Source organism: Engraulis encrasicolus, chromosome 9, assembly GCF_034702125.1.
Source record: "Engraulis encrasicolus isolate BLACKSEA-1 chromosome 9, IST_EnEncr_1.0, whole genome shotgun sequence".
In the NCBI taxonomy this organism is placed as follows: Eukaryota; Metazoa; Chordata; class Actinopteri; order Clupeiformes; family Engraulidae; genus Engraulis; species Engraulis encrasicolus.
In genome coordinates this window covers 53,472,221-53,490,561 of record NC_085865.1, presented here as the reverse complement: position 1 = coordinate 53,490,561, position 18,341 = coordinate 53,472,221, and the positions used below count along the sequence as shown (strand labels likewise).

At 46.3% G+C, this 18,341-nt stretch overlaps 1 protein-coding gene across 3 annotated transcripts in view; it reads left to right on the top strand.

The window, feature by feature from the left end:
* phldb2b (pleckstrin homology-like domain, family B, member 2b) overlaps window positions 1-18,341 on the top strand; it is a 97,624-nt gene that overhangs the window by 51,509 nt on the left and 27,774 nt on the right. For all 3 annotated transcript variants that reach the window (XM_063207412.1, XM_063207411.1, XM_063207413.1), the window contains exons 7-11: window positions 1,411-1,812; window positions 8,845-8,988; window positions 10,749-10,886; window positions 14,641-14,769; window positions 17,737-17,892. In XM_063207412.1, coding sequence (XP_063063482.1) covers window positions 1,411-1,812; window positions 8,845-8,988; window positions 10,749-10,886; window positions 14,641-14,769; window positions 17,737-17,892 — 969 coding nt within the window. The remainder of the gene's footprint in view (window positions 1-1,410; window positions 1,813-8,844; window positions 8,989-10,748; window positions 10,887-14,640; window positions 14,770-17,736; window positions 17,893-18,341) is intronic.

Genomic DNA, 18,341 nt, shown 5'->3' with positions numbered 1-18,341 from the left:
GCACAATGGCAGATGATCACCTCCCAGAGTTCTGCAAAACTGTAGTTACAAGCAGTGACGATGTGTAAATAACATGAAATCGATTTTGTTCCAAGTGAAGAGAGAATGATAGAGAAAGATGTCAACTGGTGCTTTTGGTCCAATTGACTCGGTGGTTGTGTAGTGTTGTTGCGTGTTTGGCTGGATGCTGAAGTACTGGATACGGGAATGGGAAGGTGACAGACGGACAGACAGAGGGGAAGATGGCGATTTGAAGGAAACTAGGGTACAGAGCAAGTACCTTGGAGAGAACAGACAGACGGACTGTATTTGCTGAGCTGGAGATTATTGGCTATGGAAAGCGGTGTAGAGAACACTCTGGATTCTGGAGGAAGGGGGTCTCTGTCTCAGTCTGTCAGTTTGTCTGCTCTCTCATGACCGACAGACAGACGGACAGATGGGCTGTTGGTGTGTGGAACTGGAGATGGTTATGGGAAGAGGTGCTGGGGACGGGCTGGAATCCAGTCATGACCTGTGAGAGCAGACAGACAGATAAACAGACAAACAGACAGACTGGTAGACAGACAGACAGACTGGCTGACAGGCAGACAATTATCCTTGGTGACAAGCAAACAGACAGACAGACAGACAGACAGACAGACAGACAGACCAAGGGACACACATACGCAAGCAGATCAATAGACAGTCAAGCAGATAAATACACAGCCAAACATACAGCTGCAGACGGACGGCCATTGTGTGTGTAAGATCAGGAGATGTAGCCCATTTGGAGTGAGGCTGACTTTCCCAGCCTGCTGTGAGCATTTGGAAGCAATTAGGAGGTAGTTGACAAATAAGCACACAGACCCTGAAGGCTTACGTGTGTTAGAAACATGTGCCTGTGTGTGTACGTGTGTATGTGTGTGTGTGCGTGCGTGCGTGCGTGCGTGTATGCGTGTGTGTGTGTGTGTTTATTTTTTTCCCAGCATTGGTTAACCTAATCTCAAGCTTGCATCAATCAAGATTTATTGTTGTTTTGTTCTGAATAAGCCTTTTGTTGAGAACAGACACATTTGCCATTTGGAGGTTTTTCAGGCCTTGGGGGGCTCTGTCCTGTTCTCCTCTCTGCTCTCCTCTATCTGTATCTCCTCTATCGGTGTGCATGATCGTGCATAACTGCTGCCCCTGTTTTCAGCCTGTTATGTGTCCAGAGCTGGACTACAGACAAACAGACACACAGACCAGACACACACACACCGGGCAATCTGTCCATGTTTCCTTCTGTGTAGGTGCATCATCATCTACTGTAGACATGATCTACTGTAGACATGATCTGGAGTCTATGTTCTGAGCAGGGCCACACTGAGAAAATGTTTGTGAGCTCCCACCCTTCTATCACTATTCTAACTCCCTGCCTCGTCTTCTCCATAGGAGCGTCAGCGTCTGGAGACCATCCTCAGCCTGTGTTCAGAGATGGGCCGCGCCGAGAAAGACGCCCCCTCGGCCGTCACCGACCTCCAGAAGATCAACAGGGAGCTGGAGAAGCTGCAGCTGTCCGACGACGAGTCCGTCTTCTCCTCGGAGTCCGGCGGGATGTCGCCCGATCAGAACGGCTACGCCACCTCCACGCCCAAGACCATGCTGCTGGACTACCAGGCGTCCATGGCGGCGTCCATGGCAACCGGCGGCGATCAGGAGGTCAGGCAGAGCCAGAGCCGCCATCGCCGGAGCAGCAGCAGTGGGCAGAAGCTGGACGTCAGGGCGGAGTCTCCGGTCGTCAGTCTCAGAGGCACCGCCCCTTCTCCCTCCCCCAGGATGTTGAGGACAAACAAGGTGATTGCTCAGTGTTTTCTTTTTTTTGCTCTGACCTGTTTGTTGCAGGTCCAGAATAAACCAAGTGTTCGGTGTAGTAGCATGTAGTAACAGTGCACCTTCCTCCCAACGTCTCATGGTTCAATTGCGTTTCAGTAGGAGCACACGTAAGTAATGCCACTATTGGATTAAATGGGGGGTGGGTTCGTTTTGGTTTTAGTAGATTATCTAAGGTGCATATTCATTGCACTGCATTGATTACCAGTGTCTAACTAATTTATGGGCATTAGCTGTGGTTGCACTACCATATCAGAGCCCCAAAAAACGCCATTGACCCTCATACATATACACAACTGACTGAGCTAGCAGCCTGGCTTTTAGCACACATGGTAGTAGGTTTGCCTTCCATACAAGAGGTTGCAGGTTTGAGGCTTTGGTCTACTGCAACCACTCAAGTACAGGCATTATATTGCATTGAGTTTAAGAGTTTAAAGGAGCGTAGGCTTTCCCACAGAGGGAGAGAGACATACCTTGAGCAAGTCTCCCACAGCACAGAGAACTCAGACACATACAGTGCCTTCAAAAAGTCTACACACCCCTGCTCAAATGTCAGGTTTTTGTGATGTAAAAAAATGACAGAAAGACAAATAAATTCACAGCTTTTTCCACCTTCAATCTAAACTATTAACCTGTACAATGCAATTGAGAAACAAGCATAAAGCTTTAAATGGAAACAATAGAAAATAAAAAACTTCAATTAACATGGTTGCATAAATATACACACCCTCAAATTAATACTTAGTTGCAGCACCTTTGGCTTGTCTGGGCCATTCCAAAACCTCAATATTATTCTGGTAAAGCCATTCTTTTGTAGTTTTGGGCGTGTGCTTAGAGAAACCGTCGTTCTTAAAGATTAGTTCCTCTGCATTTTCACCTTTCTACCAGGGGGCCGAAGATTTTGTGCCACTACCACGGCCCCTGTGGAAATGTTCACCATTCCTTCCTCCCTAATGAATGCCCCAGTTACAGGTGAAGAAAAACAGCACAAAAGAACAATGCTGCCACCACCATACTTCACGTTAGGTATGGTGTTATTGTGGTGATGTTTTGCGTCAAACATACCCTTTTGAATTATCACCAAAAAGTTAAATCTTGGTGAGGTTAATTTAGCAAAAAATACTTCTGTAATCTCCCAAATGCATGTGGGGGAAAGTGTTATGGTCAGGTGAAACCGAGGTTGAACATTTTGGACATAATTCCAAAGGGTATTTTTGGCACAAAACATCACCACAATAACACCATACCTAACGTGAAGTATGGTGGTGGCAGCATTGTTCTTTTGTGCTGTTTTTCTTCACCTGTAACTGGGGCCTTCATTAGGGAGGAAGGAATGGTGAACATTTCCACAGGGGCCGTGGTAGTGGCACAAAATCTTCGGCCCCCTGGTAGAAAGGTGAAAATGCAGAGGAACTAATCTTTAAGAACGACGGTTTCTCTAAGCACACGCCCAAAACTACAAAAGAATGGCTTTACCAGAATAATATTGGGGTTTTGGAATGGCCCAGACAAGCCAAAGGTGCTGCAACTAAGTATTAATTTAAGGGTGTGTATATTTATGCAACCATGTTAATTGAAGTTTTTTATTTTCTATTGTTTCCATTTAAAGCTTTATGCTTGTTTCTCAATTGCATTGTGCAGGTTAATAGTTTAGATTGAAGGTGGAAAAATCTGTGAATTTATTTGTCTTTCTGACATTTTTTTATATCACAAAAACCTGACATTTAAAGAGGGGTGTGTAGGCTTTTTGAAGGCACTGTAGATGATGTGCTTTATGGGATGGATGTAACTTCACTTGTCTACTCCCACACCTGCTCAAAGGCACCCCCAAAACACTGTAGGTTAGTGGACATTCCTCAGTCTTTTTTTTCCCTGTGACCCGGTAACTAGGTCACCTTTCATCTTACCTCAAGCTATAAATTCAACCTTTGGATGTCTCAGAGTCCCAACGTCTAAACATCTCCTAACTTCAGTCGTATGTGGACTTTCTGTGCACTTCTTTCTTATCACGTGTGTGTTTTTTAAATCTGTAGCTGCAGACCCTTTGACCCAGAGTTTACAGGGATTGATTATGACTTCATGGGCCCCTGGGCAATACAGTATGAAAGGCCCCCTTCCACTGGTGTTACTAAATAGAGTCAGTGTTAGGCCAGATGTTGGAGACCCTGTGTTGTTGGGGGTTCAGGGCTTTGTCCTTTAAGAACATTTTAAAATACAGTTGTTAAAGGTGAAATATTAAAACAATTTGAGATTTGAGATATGGAGGCTTGGGCTTCAGGGCCCCTTGGCTCTTGGGCCCTTGGATCTGGGCCTGGTAGGCCCATGCAGTAATCTGGCCTTTGGAGCTTAAGGGAATCCCCCAGGCTCTGGTCTAATCTAGTGCCTTGCTCTTGCTCCTCCGTTTGTTCTGTTGGCCACATTCCTTGGCTATAATCAGATGTCATATTTTTACCATGCGTATATAATCTGATTAGGCTTGAGGATATTGAGGAGAGGAAGACTTTAACAGTCCACACATTAACATTCATATGACCCTCAGGTTGATGAGAAGCCAAAGGCATTCTATACTCCCCTTGCACACACATGGATTGTACACACAGGCAGATGTGCAGGTGTGAGCACGCACACACACATACACTCGTGTGTGCGCGCGCACGCACTCGCGCACACACACACACACACACACCACACACCACACACCACACACCACACACACACACACACACACACACACAGAACGCCCTGTGATACATACCAATGTGTACCATACACCATACTTCAAACACCCACACGTTAATGCACTCATAACCACATTCACAGAGGTAGGAATGCAGGGGATGAACTGTGTGTGATATGAGGTCTGTGAACCTCATCTGGCTGCCATGAGGAGGGGCGGATTATGACTCCATAGGCCCCTGGCTCAGAAAACAAAAAGGCCCCCCTACCTGGAATCGCGAGGTTCGTAAATATTTTGGGGTTAAGTGAAGATGTTAAAGAGCCTAAAGCTGGGCTTACACTGTGCAACTTTTGCCCCGATTTTGCCCCGATTTGGCACTCGCACGAGTCTTTGGGTGTCGGGACGATTTATTGCTCAATCGCAGGTCAATCGTGAGTCTCGCATCGTGCAGTGTACATGGGGTTAAGACAAGTGATTTCGCCTCACGATCGTGCAATCGCAGGGTCGTAAGAAAATCAAAACTGTTTGAAATCCTGGTCGTGGCTCGTGCGTAAATCGCACAGTTAAAGCAGTGCGACGACCCGATTTGACTCTTCACATGCACAAATTAATAGGGCCATGCGATTCGCTGTTGTGCGCGGCCTCATCTCCACCTCAGGTGCGCATGTTCCCTCCTCTGCTGAGTGGGGAAACATGCTTGTCGCTTTGCACAGTGGAAGCATTTGACTCGCATCCGACTGTCGGCTCATATAGTGTGAGGACGTGAGTCTTGAGATATAAACTTTTAAATCGCGAAATTTCCTTGTGCAGTGTGTTAATACCCACGACTGAAAATATCGCACAGTGTATGCCCGGCTTTAGTTGTTGCGGATTCTGAGGTTTCTTCCCCCATTTTTTAAAAAAATCTGAAGTTATACGTACAATATTATTTTATTTAATTCAATATAAGGACATCAATGTAGACGAATTATGATGTGTTCTTGTAGCATGCAGGCTTGGCTCCAGGGCCCCCTTGGCTCCCTCGGTAGGCCTGTGCAGTAATCAGTCCCTAGCCATGAGGAGGGAGTTGAGTTGGGAGGACTGTTTCATGGCCTGGACACAACACAGCAGTTGATTTAGGAAATGCTAACAACGTGGATTAAATCTTGAGCAACGCAGCACAAAGCAGCTGTTTATTTTTTTGGGTCAGAAAGAAAGACACAGGTTGTGCTGTGACTTCCCATAATCTCAATTGTGACCAGAGTGAACTTTACAACAGAAGTCAATGATCCCACTAAGAGCAGGAGCAGCCGTCTGTGTGTGTGTGTGTGTGTGTGTGTGTGTGTGTGTGTGTGTGTGTGTGTGTGTGTGTGTGTGTGTGTGTGTGTGTGTGTGTGTGTGTGTGTGTGTGTGTGTGTGTGTGTGTGTGTGTGTGTGTGTGTGTGTGTGTGTGTGTGTGTGTGTGGGCGCGCGCGCGCGCGCATGTGTGTCTCTGTGTGCGTGTGCGTGCGTGCGTGTCTCTGTGTGCGTGTGCATGCGTTTGTGTGTGTGCGTGTGCGTGTGCGTGTGCGCGTGCGCGTGTGTGCGCGTGCGTGTGTGTGTCTGTGTCTGCAATTGCGCATGGATGTGTTTGGATGTGCACCTGGTAAATAGGAAGAACATCATCTTTGTGGAAGATGGAGGCCACTGATGGCTGCTTTTTGATGTGCAAGAGAAAGCGGAGAGCTGGATCAATAAAACGTTTTATGACCCTTTAATGCAGAGGAAGTTTATCAACATGTACATCTTAATGCGTGTAATGCACGCACGCACGCACACACACACACACACACACACACACACACACACACACACACACACACATACGCGCACCACCTCATCTCTCTCAACTCAATGACGACACAAGCGTGTCTGTGTTTACAGAAGTTGTCTAAGGTCAACAGGTGGCCAAGGCACTCTCATATAAACAATATATATTCAGAGGACTTTAAAACCGTTAAAAACATCTCTCCGTCCCACAAGACCAGTTTGTTTTTAGCCATGTTGATACTCTCTGGCCTCCCAAAATAGAGGACGTTTAAACTGTTAAATGTCTTTTGCCAGTTTCACTAGCCAACTCCATTTCATATAGTACCGGTATAGTTTTAAGTCATGACATTTTTTTCCCATGTGCATACAGTTTTTCTGTCCAAAATTCTCATTCATTCAGATAATGTTAGTCAGAAACAACTGGATTTATTTTGCACTCATTTGAAAACATTTAAGTTTTCATCCAAAAAGACTTATTTTTCTGGCTTCATGTTAGGAAAATGTTGTGCAGCGTTTGCAAAGTGTTTAAGTCAATCCCACTAGCTCTGCTGAATGGAATCAGAAATTCTAGTAGATAGTGCAGTTCCGAAAACGCGGACAATCATGATTACCAAACTAATTTTGAAAGCCCTAGATTTTAGCCATGCTGACTTTCTCTCTAACCTCCAGGAAAGCAGTAAACTTAATACCCATCACTGTAATTGAATCATCTTAATTTCAGTGATATTCAAACTGTTAACGCTATCTTGCCAGTTCTTCTGGCTCAACTGGACAAAGTGTTTTGGACCCAGTGTTTTTAAGCCACGTCGACATGCTCTCCACCTTTCCCAATGACACAGTTCCCAGAAAAGCACAGTACTCATGGTAGGGGATAGAGGACAGAGATCAGCACCCACCAAGGACATATTATACGGGCCTACTGGGCCTAGGGCCAGGGGCCCACGAGTCAAGGGTTCTCTATTTCCATTTCTCATCTTGTGTTAAAACCATACCTTTAACAACTGAATATTCACATTTTTTAGGGCAACACCCCCCAAGCCCCCAACCACTGTACGTAGACTCCCACACCTGGCCTAAAACCCTGAATCGTTTTGTAAATTAGTAACACCCATGGTGGGGGGCCTTTCTTATTGTCTGGCCCAGGGTACCATAGAGTCATGATCCGTCCCTGGCACCGCCCCACAGCTGTGTCCCAGGCCCTCAGTAACGGTGTGAGATATATAGGCTGCCCAGGCCGTACTGTTTATTAGATTATAAGGGGGGCTTCAAACGCTCTGGACAGCTGGCCTCAAACACATAGTCTGAGTCACATTTTGGGACTGCCATGTTGGTGGTAGTGCTGGATCTAAATCTTTGTGTTCTTTCCTTTCTCCTAACTCCCGTCCTCCCTTGTGTTTGTGCCCTTGTGATGATGTTGCAAGACATCATTGACGACAGAAGTTGTATACAATATCTCGCACAAGTGCAATTCAAAAGGTCATTTTCTCGTTTGCGATCAGGATGTTGAATGGGGAAAAGTCCCCAAAATAAAGTGGTTGTGGCTAGACTGACAGCTGCGAAACTTTGTCGTTTGCTCCACGGAGGCGGGGCATCAGCGAAGCGTGAGGCCACAAGCACAAGTGAAGGACGTTAGTTAGGACAATGGAATGTACTCCTTGCCCCCCACCCCCCACCCCTTGGCGGGATGGGGTCAGGAGGTCGTGCCTGTGTTGGGTCCACACCCAAGCATGTCACCACCACATGGCATGTCCTTAATGAGATTAGGCTGAATGGTGGATGGGGAAGGGGGGGTTGAGGAAGGCATGTGGGAGTACAGTACAGTAGCACTGCTGATGGACATATGCAGTGGCCATCTTCCATTTGGTAGGGAGCTGGTGTACTTGACGGTAGTGTATGATTTCAAGCCATTTATCTGAAGATAAGTTATCTTGCGTAGATTGTAGAGTAAAGGTGCCCTACATCGACATGAACCGGAGCAGAAAACCGATCGGCATATTGAAATCTTCACGTAAAAACTGCAAAGTAAATAGTTTCAATTGTTCAGTTCAAGTACTGTTGTTTTTTTTAACCAGCTATGCAAATAGTGTAAGATTTTGTTTCATTACTCTAGGTTTTGAGCCAACAATGTAAATACGGCAATTCATTTTGCAAGTAGTTTGTGGTTGATTACAACACTAGTAATGATGATAAAAACAGTGTATCTGCTCCCAGTGTGTGTGATGATGGTTAATGACATGTCTGCTCCTCAGGCTCTGGAGCTGGTGGAGGACTACAGCTAGTGAATGTGTGGAGGAGGATGATGATGATGCTGATGATGATGGATAATAACAGTCTGTCTGCTCTCCAGGCTCCGCAGCTGGTGAACAACTAGTGACTAGATGATGGTGATGGTGATGGTGATGATGGATAATAACAGTCTGCTCCTCAGGCTCCAGAGCTGGTGGTGGACTACAAATAGGGAAGGTGTGGTGGAGGAGGAGGAGCATGATGATGATGGTGATGATGATAATAAGAGCCTCTGTGCTCCTCAGGCACCGGAGCTGGTGGAGGAGGTGCACCTGAAGCAGGAGATGACGCGTATCGAGGAGGAGCGCATCCAGGTGCTCAACAACATGGAGGAACTGGAGCAGAAGATCAAAGACCTAGACAACCAGATGGAGGAGTCAGTAAGAGAGGTGGGTTGAGGAGAGAGAGAGAGAGTGGTGTGTGTGTGTTGTGTGTTGTGTGTGTGAAGGGGGGAGAGAGAATACCTGTGAAAGTGCATTCTTAATGCTCTTTCAGCTATATTAACTCATTGGATGGCAGAGCATTTTCAGCATTTTGGTTGTGTTTTTTTAAGACCCACAGAAAATTGAATGAGAGCGTGAGTGGGTGAGTGAGTGGGTGATGGGGTGTCTCTATGCGTTTGGGTGCATGGGTGTCTGGGTGGAGGGGCTGTAATGGATTTTGGCTTGAGAGGTGGGTGATCACGTCAGGTGTGTGTGTGCGTGTGCATGTGCGTGCGTGCACGTGTGTTGTAGATGATGGTGTGTGTGTGTCTCTCTGTCTTTGTGTTTGTGTGGGATGAGCAGTGTTTGGTTTGGGCTTTTGTAAGGGCTTTACATCTGAAGGGGTTACTGAGCTGTGATTACAGTCATCAAGACTTGTTGAGACAGGCTTAGTGTGATGGTGTTTTGGTGTCTCGTACGGTCTCTCTTTTTACTCTTTGTGACTGCCTCTTTCTCCCAGTCTGTCTCTCTTTCAGTTTATCTTTCTTTTGCTTCCATCCTCTCTTTTTTGCCCCTCCCCATTTTAACCTTCTGAGGAACCTGGTCCAATCTCTCTCTCTCTCTCTCTCTCTCTCTCTCTCTCTCTCTCTCTCTCTCTCTCTCTCTCTCTCTCTCTCTCTCTCTCTCTCTCTCTCTCTCTCTCTCTCTGCACCTCTCCCCTCCACCTCTCTCTCTCCCTCACATCTCTCTTTCTCTCCCCCTACCATCTCTCTCTCTCTCTCTCTCTCTCTCTCTCTCTCTCTCTCTCTCATACACGCTCTCTCTCTCTCTCTCTCTCTCTCTCTCTCTCTCTCTCTCTCTCTCCTGTCGCGTGCTGCCTAGCTAATCATCCCATCATTACGACCCCCCTGCAGGCACACTGTAGCCCGTCTAGCCTCTAATTTGCATCCCTAACCGGGCGGGAGGTGTGCTAGCGCCCGCTAACAGCCCAGGATTACCTCCTCAACACCTGATTTAATTATGACCTGGGGCATAGCACAGTGGAGTGCAGTGGAATGGAGTGCAGTGTGCAAATGCGTGCACAGCACACACACGCACGCACGCACGTGCGCGCACACACACGCACGCACGCACGTGCGCGCGCACAAGCACACTCACACAGAGGTACAGACACAAATGTATGTATGGTACACCTCTTCATCACTTTAATTAGTGAGTTTCTGGAGCATAGCCTACCATAGCAGCAGTGTGCAGCCCAAACCAACCCAGGCCGCTCCAGCCGGTGACTACACGTTTGGGGTTAAACATTAACATCCATTAAGGACTCATTACAGTACGGCCCCAAGCAAGCCCTTGGCAGCAGGCTGAATGGCTGCCTTGCGTGGCTGTTTGGCGGGTTTATGAGGTGTGTGTGAGCGTGCGTTCGTCTGCGTGTCCGTCCCTGTGTGTGATTGTGTGGTTTTCATACGCGGCTAATTTGCCATGACGTCTTGTTCCTAGTCATAACGTTGCTTGTTTTAGTTGCTCATAGTCATAAAAAGGCTAATTGCAGTCAATGAGCCCATTAGGACAAAAATGGTGGCATGTGTAGTCATTACATCACCATCCAAGGGCTAACATGGTATGTATGTGTGTGTGTGTGTATCTGTCTGTCTGTCTCTCTCTGTCTCTCTCTCTCTCTCTCTCTCTCTCTCTCTCTCTCTCTCTCTCTCTCTCTCTCTCTCTAGATGGAGGTGGAGAGGGCCTTGTTGGAGGGTGAGCAGGAGTCTGAGGCGTCCCAGCTGCAGCAGGACAAGGAGGCCTTAGAACAGCTCAACAGCAAGATGGCCGACATGGAGAAGAAACTACAGGCAGACAAGTCTCAGGTGAGTCCATAACACACCCCAGGCAAATCTCAAATCCATTTTCTTTTAGCCGGGTTGTAGGGTCAAAACGATCAATGTTCAAAAGCTCAATGCAAGGCAAGGATGAACCACACACACTGATGAGCTCCCTATTATTTTTTTTATTTTCGTGATGCTTCGGGCCACCATGGCCCTTCCTCAGCTACAACCATAATACATGACATTACATTACACTATATTACATTACATTACACTTTGCTAATGCTTTTATCCAAAGCGACTTAGTTATTTACAGGTTATTGGTTACATTCCCAGGACCAATGGGGTGGGGGGTGGGGGGACTAGGTGTCCTGCTCATAGTCCCTTCAGCCATGGATGGAGGTGTATGGAGAGGTAAGGGTGGGATTTGAACCTGCAACCCTCTGATCGTAAGACCACCAACCGAACCATTATACACTGACCAAGGTACACATCATGAAACAAAATGTGACGGACATCCAAAGCACTCTTCCTCGTCTTGGATAAAAAGACTTTTAATTCAAGTAATCTAGTTCATATTTGAACAAATTTTTAAAATAAAAAAGCTAATGTATTACTCAGTTTACTGTAGTCCTCCTCATACGTACACATTATACAGGTGATGCTGTCCCAAAAGCTACAGCCATTAAGAGACTGTTGGCCGAAATATTCTACTGAACTGAACGCCATATTTCCTCTGTTACATGGCGGCCGTTTAGTGCATGCAGTGTCTATCGTTCACGCACTGCATTTTGGACCGTTGTTGGGGCAGAAACCAGCCACTTTCAGTGCACTGAATTTACTGAAATTTTCATTTGAGACACATCGGACTCAGTCACCAGTCACCCTAAAACTCGGACGTCACACCACCCTCAGCACAGCAGTCGCATCAGATTTCTCCATATGAGTGTCTGACTGGACCTCAGGAACGCAAGACATAGACACACACACACACACACACACACACACACACACACACACACACACACACACACACACACACACACACACACACAGGTGTGTCCGGTGTCTTCATATGAGTGTGACTGGACCTCAGAGACGCTTGCGTCAGAAGCAGCCAAATGCTGTCCCTGTTGCCAGCTCCCACGGTGTATCCTGTAGCTAGAGACTGAAGATGCAAAGCATTGCAGTCATGACTCCAGATGAATTTCAGATCTAGTCGAGAGGTGCAGAACACCGTAGACACCAGTTGTAGACAAATACACGCCACCCCTCTCACCACTGTTTCCCGCTCTTTCTCTTTCTCTTTCTCTTTCTCTTTCTCTTTCTCTTTCTCTTTCTCTTTCACTTTCTCTTTCTCTTACTCTCGTTCCAACTCTCTCCTCCCTCCTTTTCATTCACACTCACTTCCTTTCACACTCTCTATATCTTTATCTCTACCTCTCTCTGCCCTCCCTATCCCTCTCTCTCTCTTTCTCTATATCCCTCTCCATGTCTCCCTAGCCTTCTAAGACATGCGTACACACACTCGGTAGGAAGCTAGCGGTTCTGCTCTTAGGTGACAATCCCCGCTGGCATGCTCATCCTCTCCTTTCCCAGGGTAAAGATAGATCTGATGAGCCTGAGGTAACAGATCCCCCCATAACCTCCCTAACCCTCCTAGACATTCAGTCCTACAGAGTAGTAGGGCAATGGATGACGGGGGATTGGCATTGCCGGACACACACACACACACACCCACACACACACACACACACACACACACACACACACACACACACACACACACACACACACACACACACACACACACACACACCACTCTCAAGGATATGTTTGTGAATTATTTCCGGCCCACCCTTGAAGCGCCCCCCTGGCACGCATACACCTGGCATGCATGCACCCCCGGCCCACCCTGTGCCCAGTCTGCCTCTGCCCAGTGTGAGGGAGGGGGTGAGTAGGTCGGTGGGTTTCTCTGGAGGTCTATGAAGTGTGTCATACAACCCTTCATTTCCTTTTTGGATCATTAGCATATCTCTACTTTACTCTCTCTGAGTTAAATGATGTGGGTTGAGTGTGAGCGGTGTGGACAAAGATTTTCACCATGGTACCCAAGATAACTCGTTCCATCTATCACCAATGCAACAAAACGGGATCAATTCTGAGTGAGCGTTACTATGGAATTGAACTGGTGTAAAGCCAGTGCCAGTCTCCTAAAGGGGCATTGGCTGCTTGTAGACATTGGCAGCTTGCCTTAGAATCTTAACGTCATATTGATTCCAGAAGCAATTGCTTATGAACCATCTCCTCCTTATCCCTTGGAGGAGTACCAGCACATGTGACATTAGAGTTCTCACTACGATGTCACAACCATTCTGTGGGATTTTCAACACAGTTCTAAGGGAGCTGTAGAATGTTGGGTAAAATTCTAGAAGAACTGGAGGAAAATCCTTATTCCTCAAAGGGTTAACAATCATCTCTGTCTGATATCTTGAGTGTGTGAGTGAAAAAAAATCAGTAGGCTCTGCTTGACGATGCCCCGTGCAAGGTGGTTGAGGAGTGGTGGTGGAGGTCCGGATAGCTGGGCATCTAGAGCGTGTGAGAAAGAGGGGTCGGCTGCTCCATGTCTTGGCTCCTGACACTGCCATGTTCTTGCTGCGCTGTTTTTGGATCACTTGAGCTCGTTTCCCACGGAGCGATGGGTTTCAGGAGAGATGACTTTCACCAATGTGTGAACTGCACTGTGGAGACGGATGGGAGACCAGTCCGGCATTGAGGCCAGTTTCATAGTTGAAGTGCCGAGCATGACTCAACAAAAAATGAAGATGTCAACAGATGTCGTGAAAACAGAGGTTCACAGCTTTGCAATTGCAGCAAGTTAAAACGCATAAAACTTTCTGGTTACCAGTTGCTTACCAATTCCAGCTGCTTACAAAAAGTTGGTACCAGTATAAAAAATGGTGATTCAAAAATGCATATCAATTTTTATCATAACATCACACAACATCATTGGTATGCTGTATTGCCCATCCCTGCTTGCCCCTTTGTGCAGTCTATCAGCAGCATCAGCAGTTCCTGTGAATGAGAACAAAACAACTTGTGAGAACATTTCTCTGGAAGGTCTTTCTTCTGTCGTATCACCCAGCCTTGCTTGCATCTACATCTATAGCAGTAGCATACGGGTCAATGACATTTTAGTTGTAGCATACGTCAGGTTGGTGCAACCACAGCTAATGTCACTATTGTATGGATTACATTTAACAAAATTATGCTTAATCTAAAAAAAAGATTAATCTATGCTTAATCTATTAGCTGTGGTTGTTCCACCTGATGTCTGAGCCCAACGAAAAAACGTCATTGACCCATTAGCAGGCAGCAGCAGTAGCAGTAGTGCCCCCCATGGGCCTCCCTCCCAGTGTGTCCCCCCGTCATGTGTTCTCCCTCTAGTCCCCCCCCTTGTTGCAGTGAGTCACTAACCCTGTTGCATTCACTCGTTTACCCGTTTCGTTCATCCATTTATCCATCCATTCCTTGCTCTCACTTTAACGCTGCTTTCTTCTCCCTTTACCTCCCCCCCTCCCCCATCCCCTCCTCTCCCTCTCCTCTCCTCTCCTTCCCCGTCGACCCCATCTGTGTCATGCTACCCCACCTCAATCCAACACCACCAACACCACTACTACCTCATCCACCTACCTACCTACCACCCCCTCTCGCCACGACATTCAACGGTCTGCCTCGTCGTCGGGTCCCGTCCTGTCGCCCTGTTGCGTCGTAACTGTGTTGCGTGCGATGACAGGACCTGGCCCTGCTCTCTGAGGAGAGGTCAAAGGTCGAGCGGCTGGCGGAGCAGGTGAGCGAGCAGAGGAGCCAGCTGGACACCTGCCCCGAGGCAATGAGGGAACAGCTCCAGCAGCAGCTCCACAGGGTCAGTACAAGATCTCATATCAATCATCACGTATCAATAAACTCTGCCAGATTAGGTGCTATATTAATAAACACAGATTAGGTAATTCCCTTCCCTGAGGGAACAGCTCCAACAACAGATCAACAGTGTCAACAGGGTCAGTACAAGATCTCATCACATGTCAATAAACACCAGGTTAGGTCCTATTATATGGGTCAATAATGTTTTTTTGCAAATATCAATAAATACTACAAGGCGAGGTCACCTGCCCCAACGCAATGAAGGAACAGCTCCAACATCATGGTCATTACCAGAGTTGTAAGTAGAAGTAGAAGTACTCTTCTTACAGATGTAATTGCAACACTAGTAGGTCGATATTACAACCAATTAATACCATACCACAAGTGTTGTAATTGCATCTGCAAGAGTACTTCTACTTTTACTTTATACAACTCTGTAATTATACTCAACACCTACAATCTGTCTACCCTCTCTGTGAATAAAGTAGGATGCGGTGATCACACAGCAATAAGTAAAATAGGTGCACTAAGTCAGTGTTTCTCAACCAGGGTGCCAGGGCAGCCTGGGGTGCCGCAGGCCCCCCTCAGGGGTGCCGCAGGCCCCCCTCAGGGGTGCCGCAGGCCCCCCTCAGGGGTGCCGCGGAAACCTGGCCGATAAATAAATAATGTAATATAATACATATTTGTCTAAATTAATAAAGTATTGCTTAGTCAGTGGAGTCTTTCATCTGCCATTTACGCACAATAAAGTAAATTTAGGTCGCCCAAGTAAGCTGCAACTTCGAACGTACATACATTCTCCAAATGTATTACTTTTCTAAGCTTTTTGGGGTGCCTTGAACATTTTCAGGAATTGAAAGGGTGCCTTGCCTAAAAAAAGGTTGAGAAACACTGCACTAAGTAATGTACTGTAGGTGTTGGGATGAGATAGAATGAGGCTGATGCTGAATTGGATTCTGTCGAATAAATTATATTCAGTTTAATTCGCTTCAGAGCAATTGATTGAATTTTTGATTTCAACCATTTTTTTAAACCTGGTTTTATTTAGTTCTGGTGATACCAATGTTGATCTCAGGAGTTCTGAAGTTCTTCAGTTAGTCATACAGATTGCCATCACCCTATTGACCTCTAACCTTCTCGTGTTGCATCAGTGAGACCTACATAAAACCACAAAAAAAACAAGACTGTCGACAAACATTTGCGTTTACTCGGTAAGCTTTTCCGAGGAAATGTTTGGTTAATCACTTTGCCGGAACCCTAGCCTAAGTCGTCACTTTGTGTGAAAATCCAGATGGAATTCCAAGGAATGTCCATTAGTCAGACCATTAGTGCCCACCCTCAATGCCTTCTTATCTTGCCACATCATCGCACCCTAACCCCCCACCCCAACGTCACCCCCTCCTCGCACCCCCTCTTTGCCTCTGCATGCTTCCGTGCATTTTGCATCTCTTTTAAACTAACACTTACTCAATTTGTATCAATTGCTATGTATACATGAGACATTTAATTCTGAATTAACTCTTTAATTCTGAATAAAGCGTAATTCCACTTTGAAAACGTCATGTTAACACTTCACAATTCAGAATTAAATGAAAGATCAAAGTAAACTCGACAGAACTATTGAATTCAGAATTATTCATTTCGGAATTAAAAACTTCATGTAAACGTAGCCAATTTGTCTGCAGCAACTCTCTTCTTTTTATCCTTTTCTCTTTTTTCCTGAGTGTGTTTTTGGGTTGATGTATTGTCTCCGTATGCCTGCAGATTGCTTTCCACGCGCAGGATGTGTTTTTTGTTCCGAGTTTTCCTGTAGACTTGTTCTCCACACGTGATTTTTTTGCACTTTGTCCGTGGTTAACATGGGAGACTGGTCTGCAGTAGATTTTGTTCAGCACAACATCAGGATGCATGGGAGACTGACTTGACTGCTGTGTAAGTGTGCGTGCGTGAGTGTGTGCGTGCGTGCGTGCGTGCAGTCGATTTCGTTCAGCACAACATCAGGAGGCCATGAATCACTGTCAGATGTGTTGCCTGCCTGCCGACCTGGCACACTTTAAAATTCTTCTTCAGCATGTGCTGAGCAGTGTTTGTGTCCCTGTGTGTGCGTGTGTCTGTCTGTCTGTCTGTCTGTCTGTCTGTCTGTCTCTCTCTCTCTCTCTCTCTCTCTCTCTCTCTCTCTCTCTCTCTCTCTCTCTCTCTCTCTCTCTCTCTCTCTCTCTCTCTCTCTGCTTGTATGAGATTTTATTTGAGTCACCACTGATGCAGTATTTCAGCATATAAGTTTATCTCTTCCCGCAGTGTCTGTAAAGGCGTTTAAAGACCAGAGGTGCCCTACAGCTATAGTTGTACTGGCAAGGGTGCCAATGGCTTGCTAAGGGGTGCCTAGGGGGGCTGCATCATTGTCTGTGGGAGACTTTGTAGACCTTGGAACCACATCACAAACAAAGAGGGATGTGAAACATGCAGCTTCGTTTTACTTAATACATGTGTCTTTTATTCTAACCACTGTTCCAGAGAAATGTTTGGTGAATCTCAGATTTCTGGAACTGTATTTTACTTGTGTTGTTGCGTAATATTCGGTGGAGATCAAAGTATTTTGCCGATTGTGTCACTACATGTGCCAGCATTGCTGATGAAGTTTATCAGTTTCAGCTTCAAGTGTGTGATTAGGCTTATATAGCACAATTGACAAATGATGACAAAAAGTGCATATGGTCTACATTATTCTTGAAAATGAATGCTAATAATATAGAAATAGGCCTATAAAAGTATAAAGTATGAAAGGACTGAATAGGCCTATAAAAAGTATTTAAAGTATTTTGAGGATCTAAAGACTGTATGTGTGTGTGCATGTGTGTGTGTGTGTGTGTGTGTGTGTGTGTGTGTGTGTGTGTGTGTGTGTGTGTGTGTGTGTGTGTGTGCGCGTGCGCGTGCGCGTGCGCGTGCGCGTGCGCGTGTATGTGTGTAGGACTCTGAGCTTCTGGAAGTGGAGACGAAGCGTTTTGAGGACCTGGAGTTCCAGCAGCTGGAGAGAGAGAGTCGTCAGGACGAAGACAAGGAGACGCAGATACAGAACATCCTCCGAGACATCAGTGAATACCAGCGCAGCACAGTCACTCGCAAGGTGTGTGTGTATGTATTAGTGTGTTACTGTGCAGGTGTGTGTGTGTGTGTGTGTGTGTGTAAAAGAGAGGGAGAAAGAGAGAGAGAGTGTGGGGAGCAAACCTAGTATGTACTACTAACAACCACATGGACATGAAACAAGCACACTTACATCCATTAATGTACACACACAGACACAGACACACACACAGACACAGACACAGACACAGACACAGACACAGACACAGACACAGACACAGACACAGACACAGACACAGACACAGACACAGACACAGACACAGACACAGACACAGACACAGACACAGACACAGACACAGACACAGACACAGACACACACACACACACACACACACACACACACACACACACACACACACACACACACACACACACACTTTCCTTGTATGTACTGTATCATTGTACAAAGAAATGAATGAATGCATATTCACT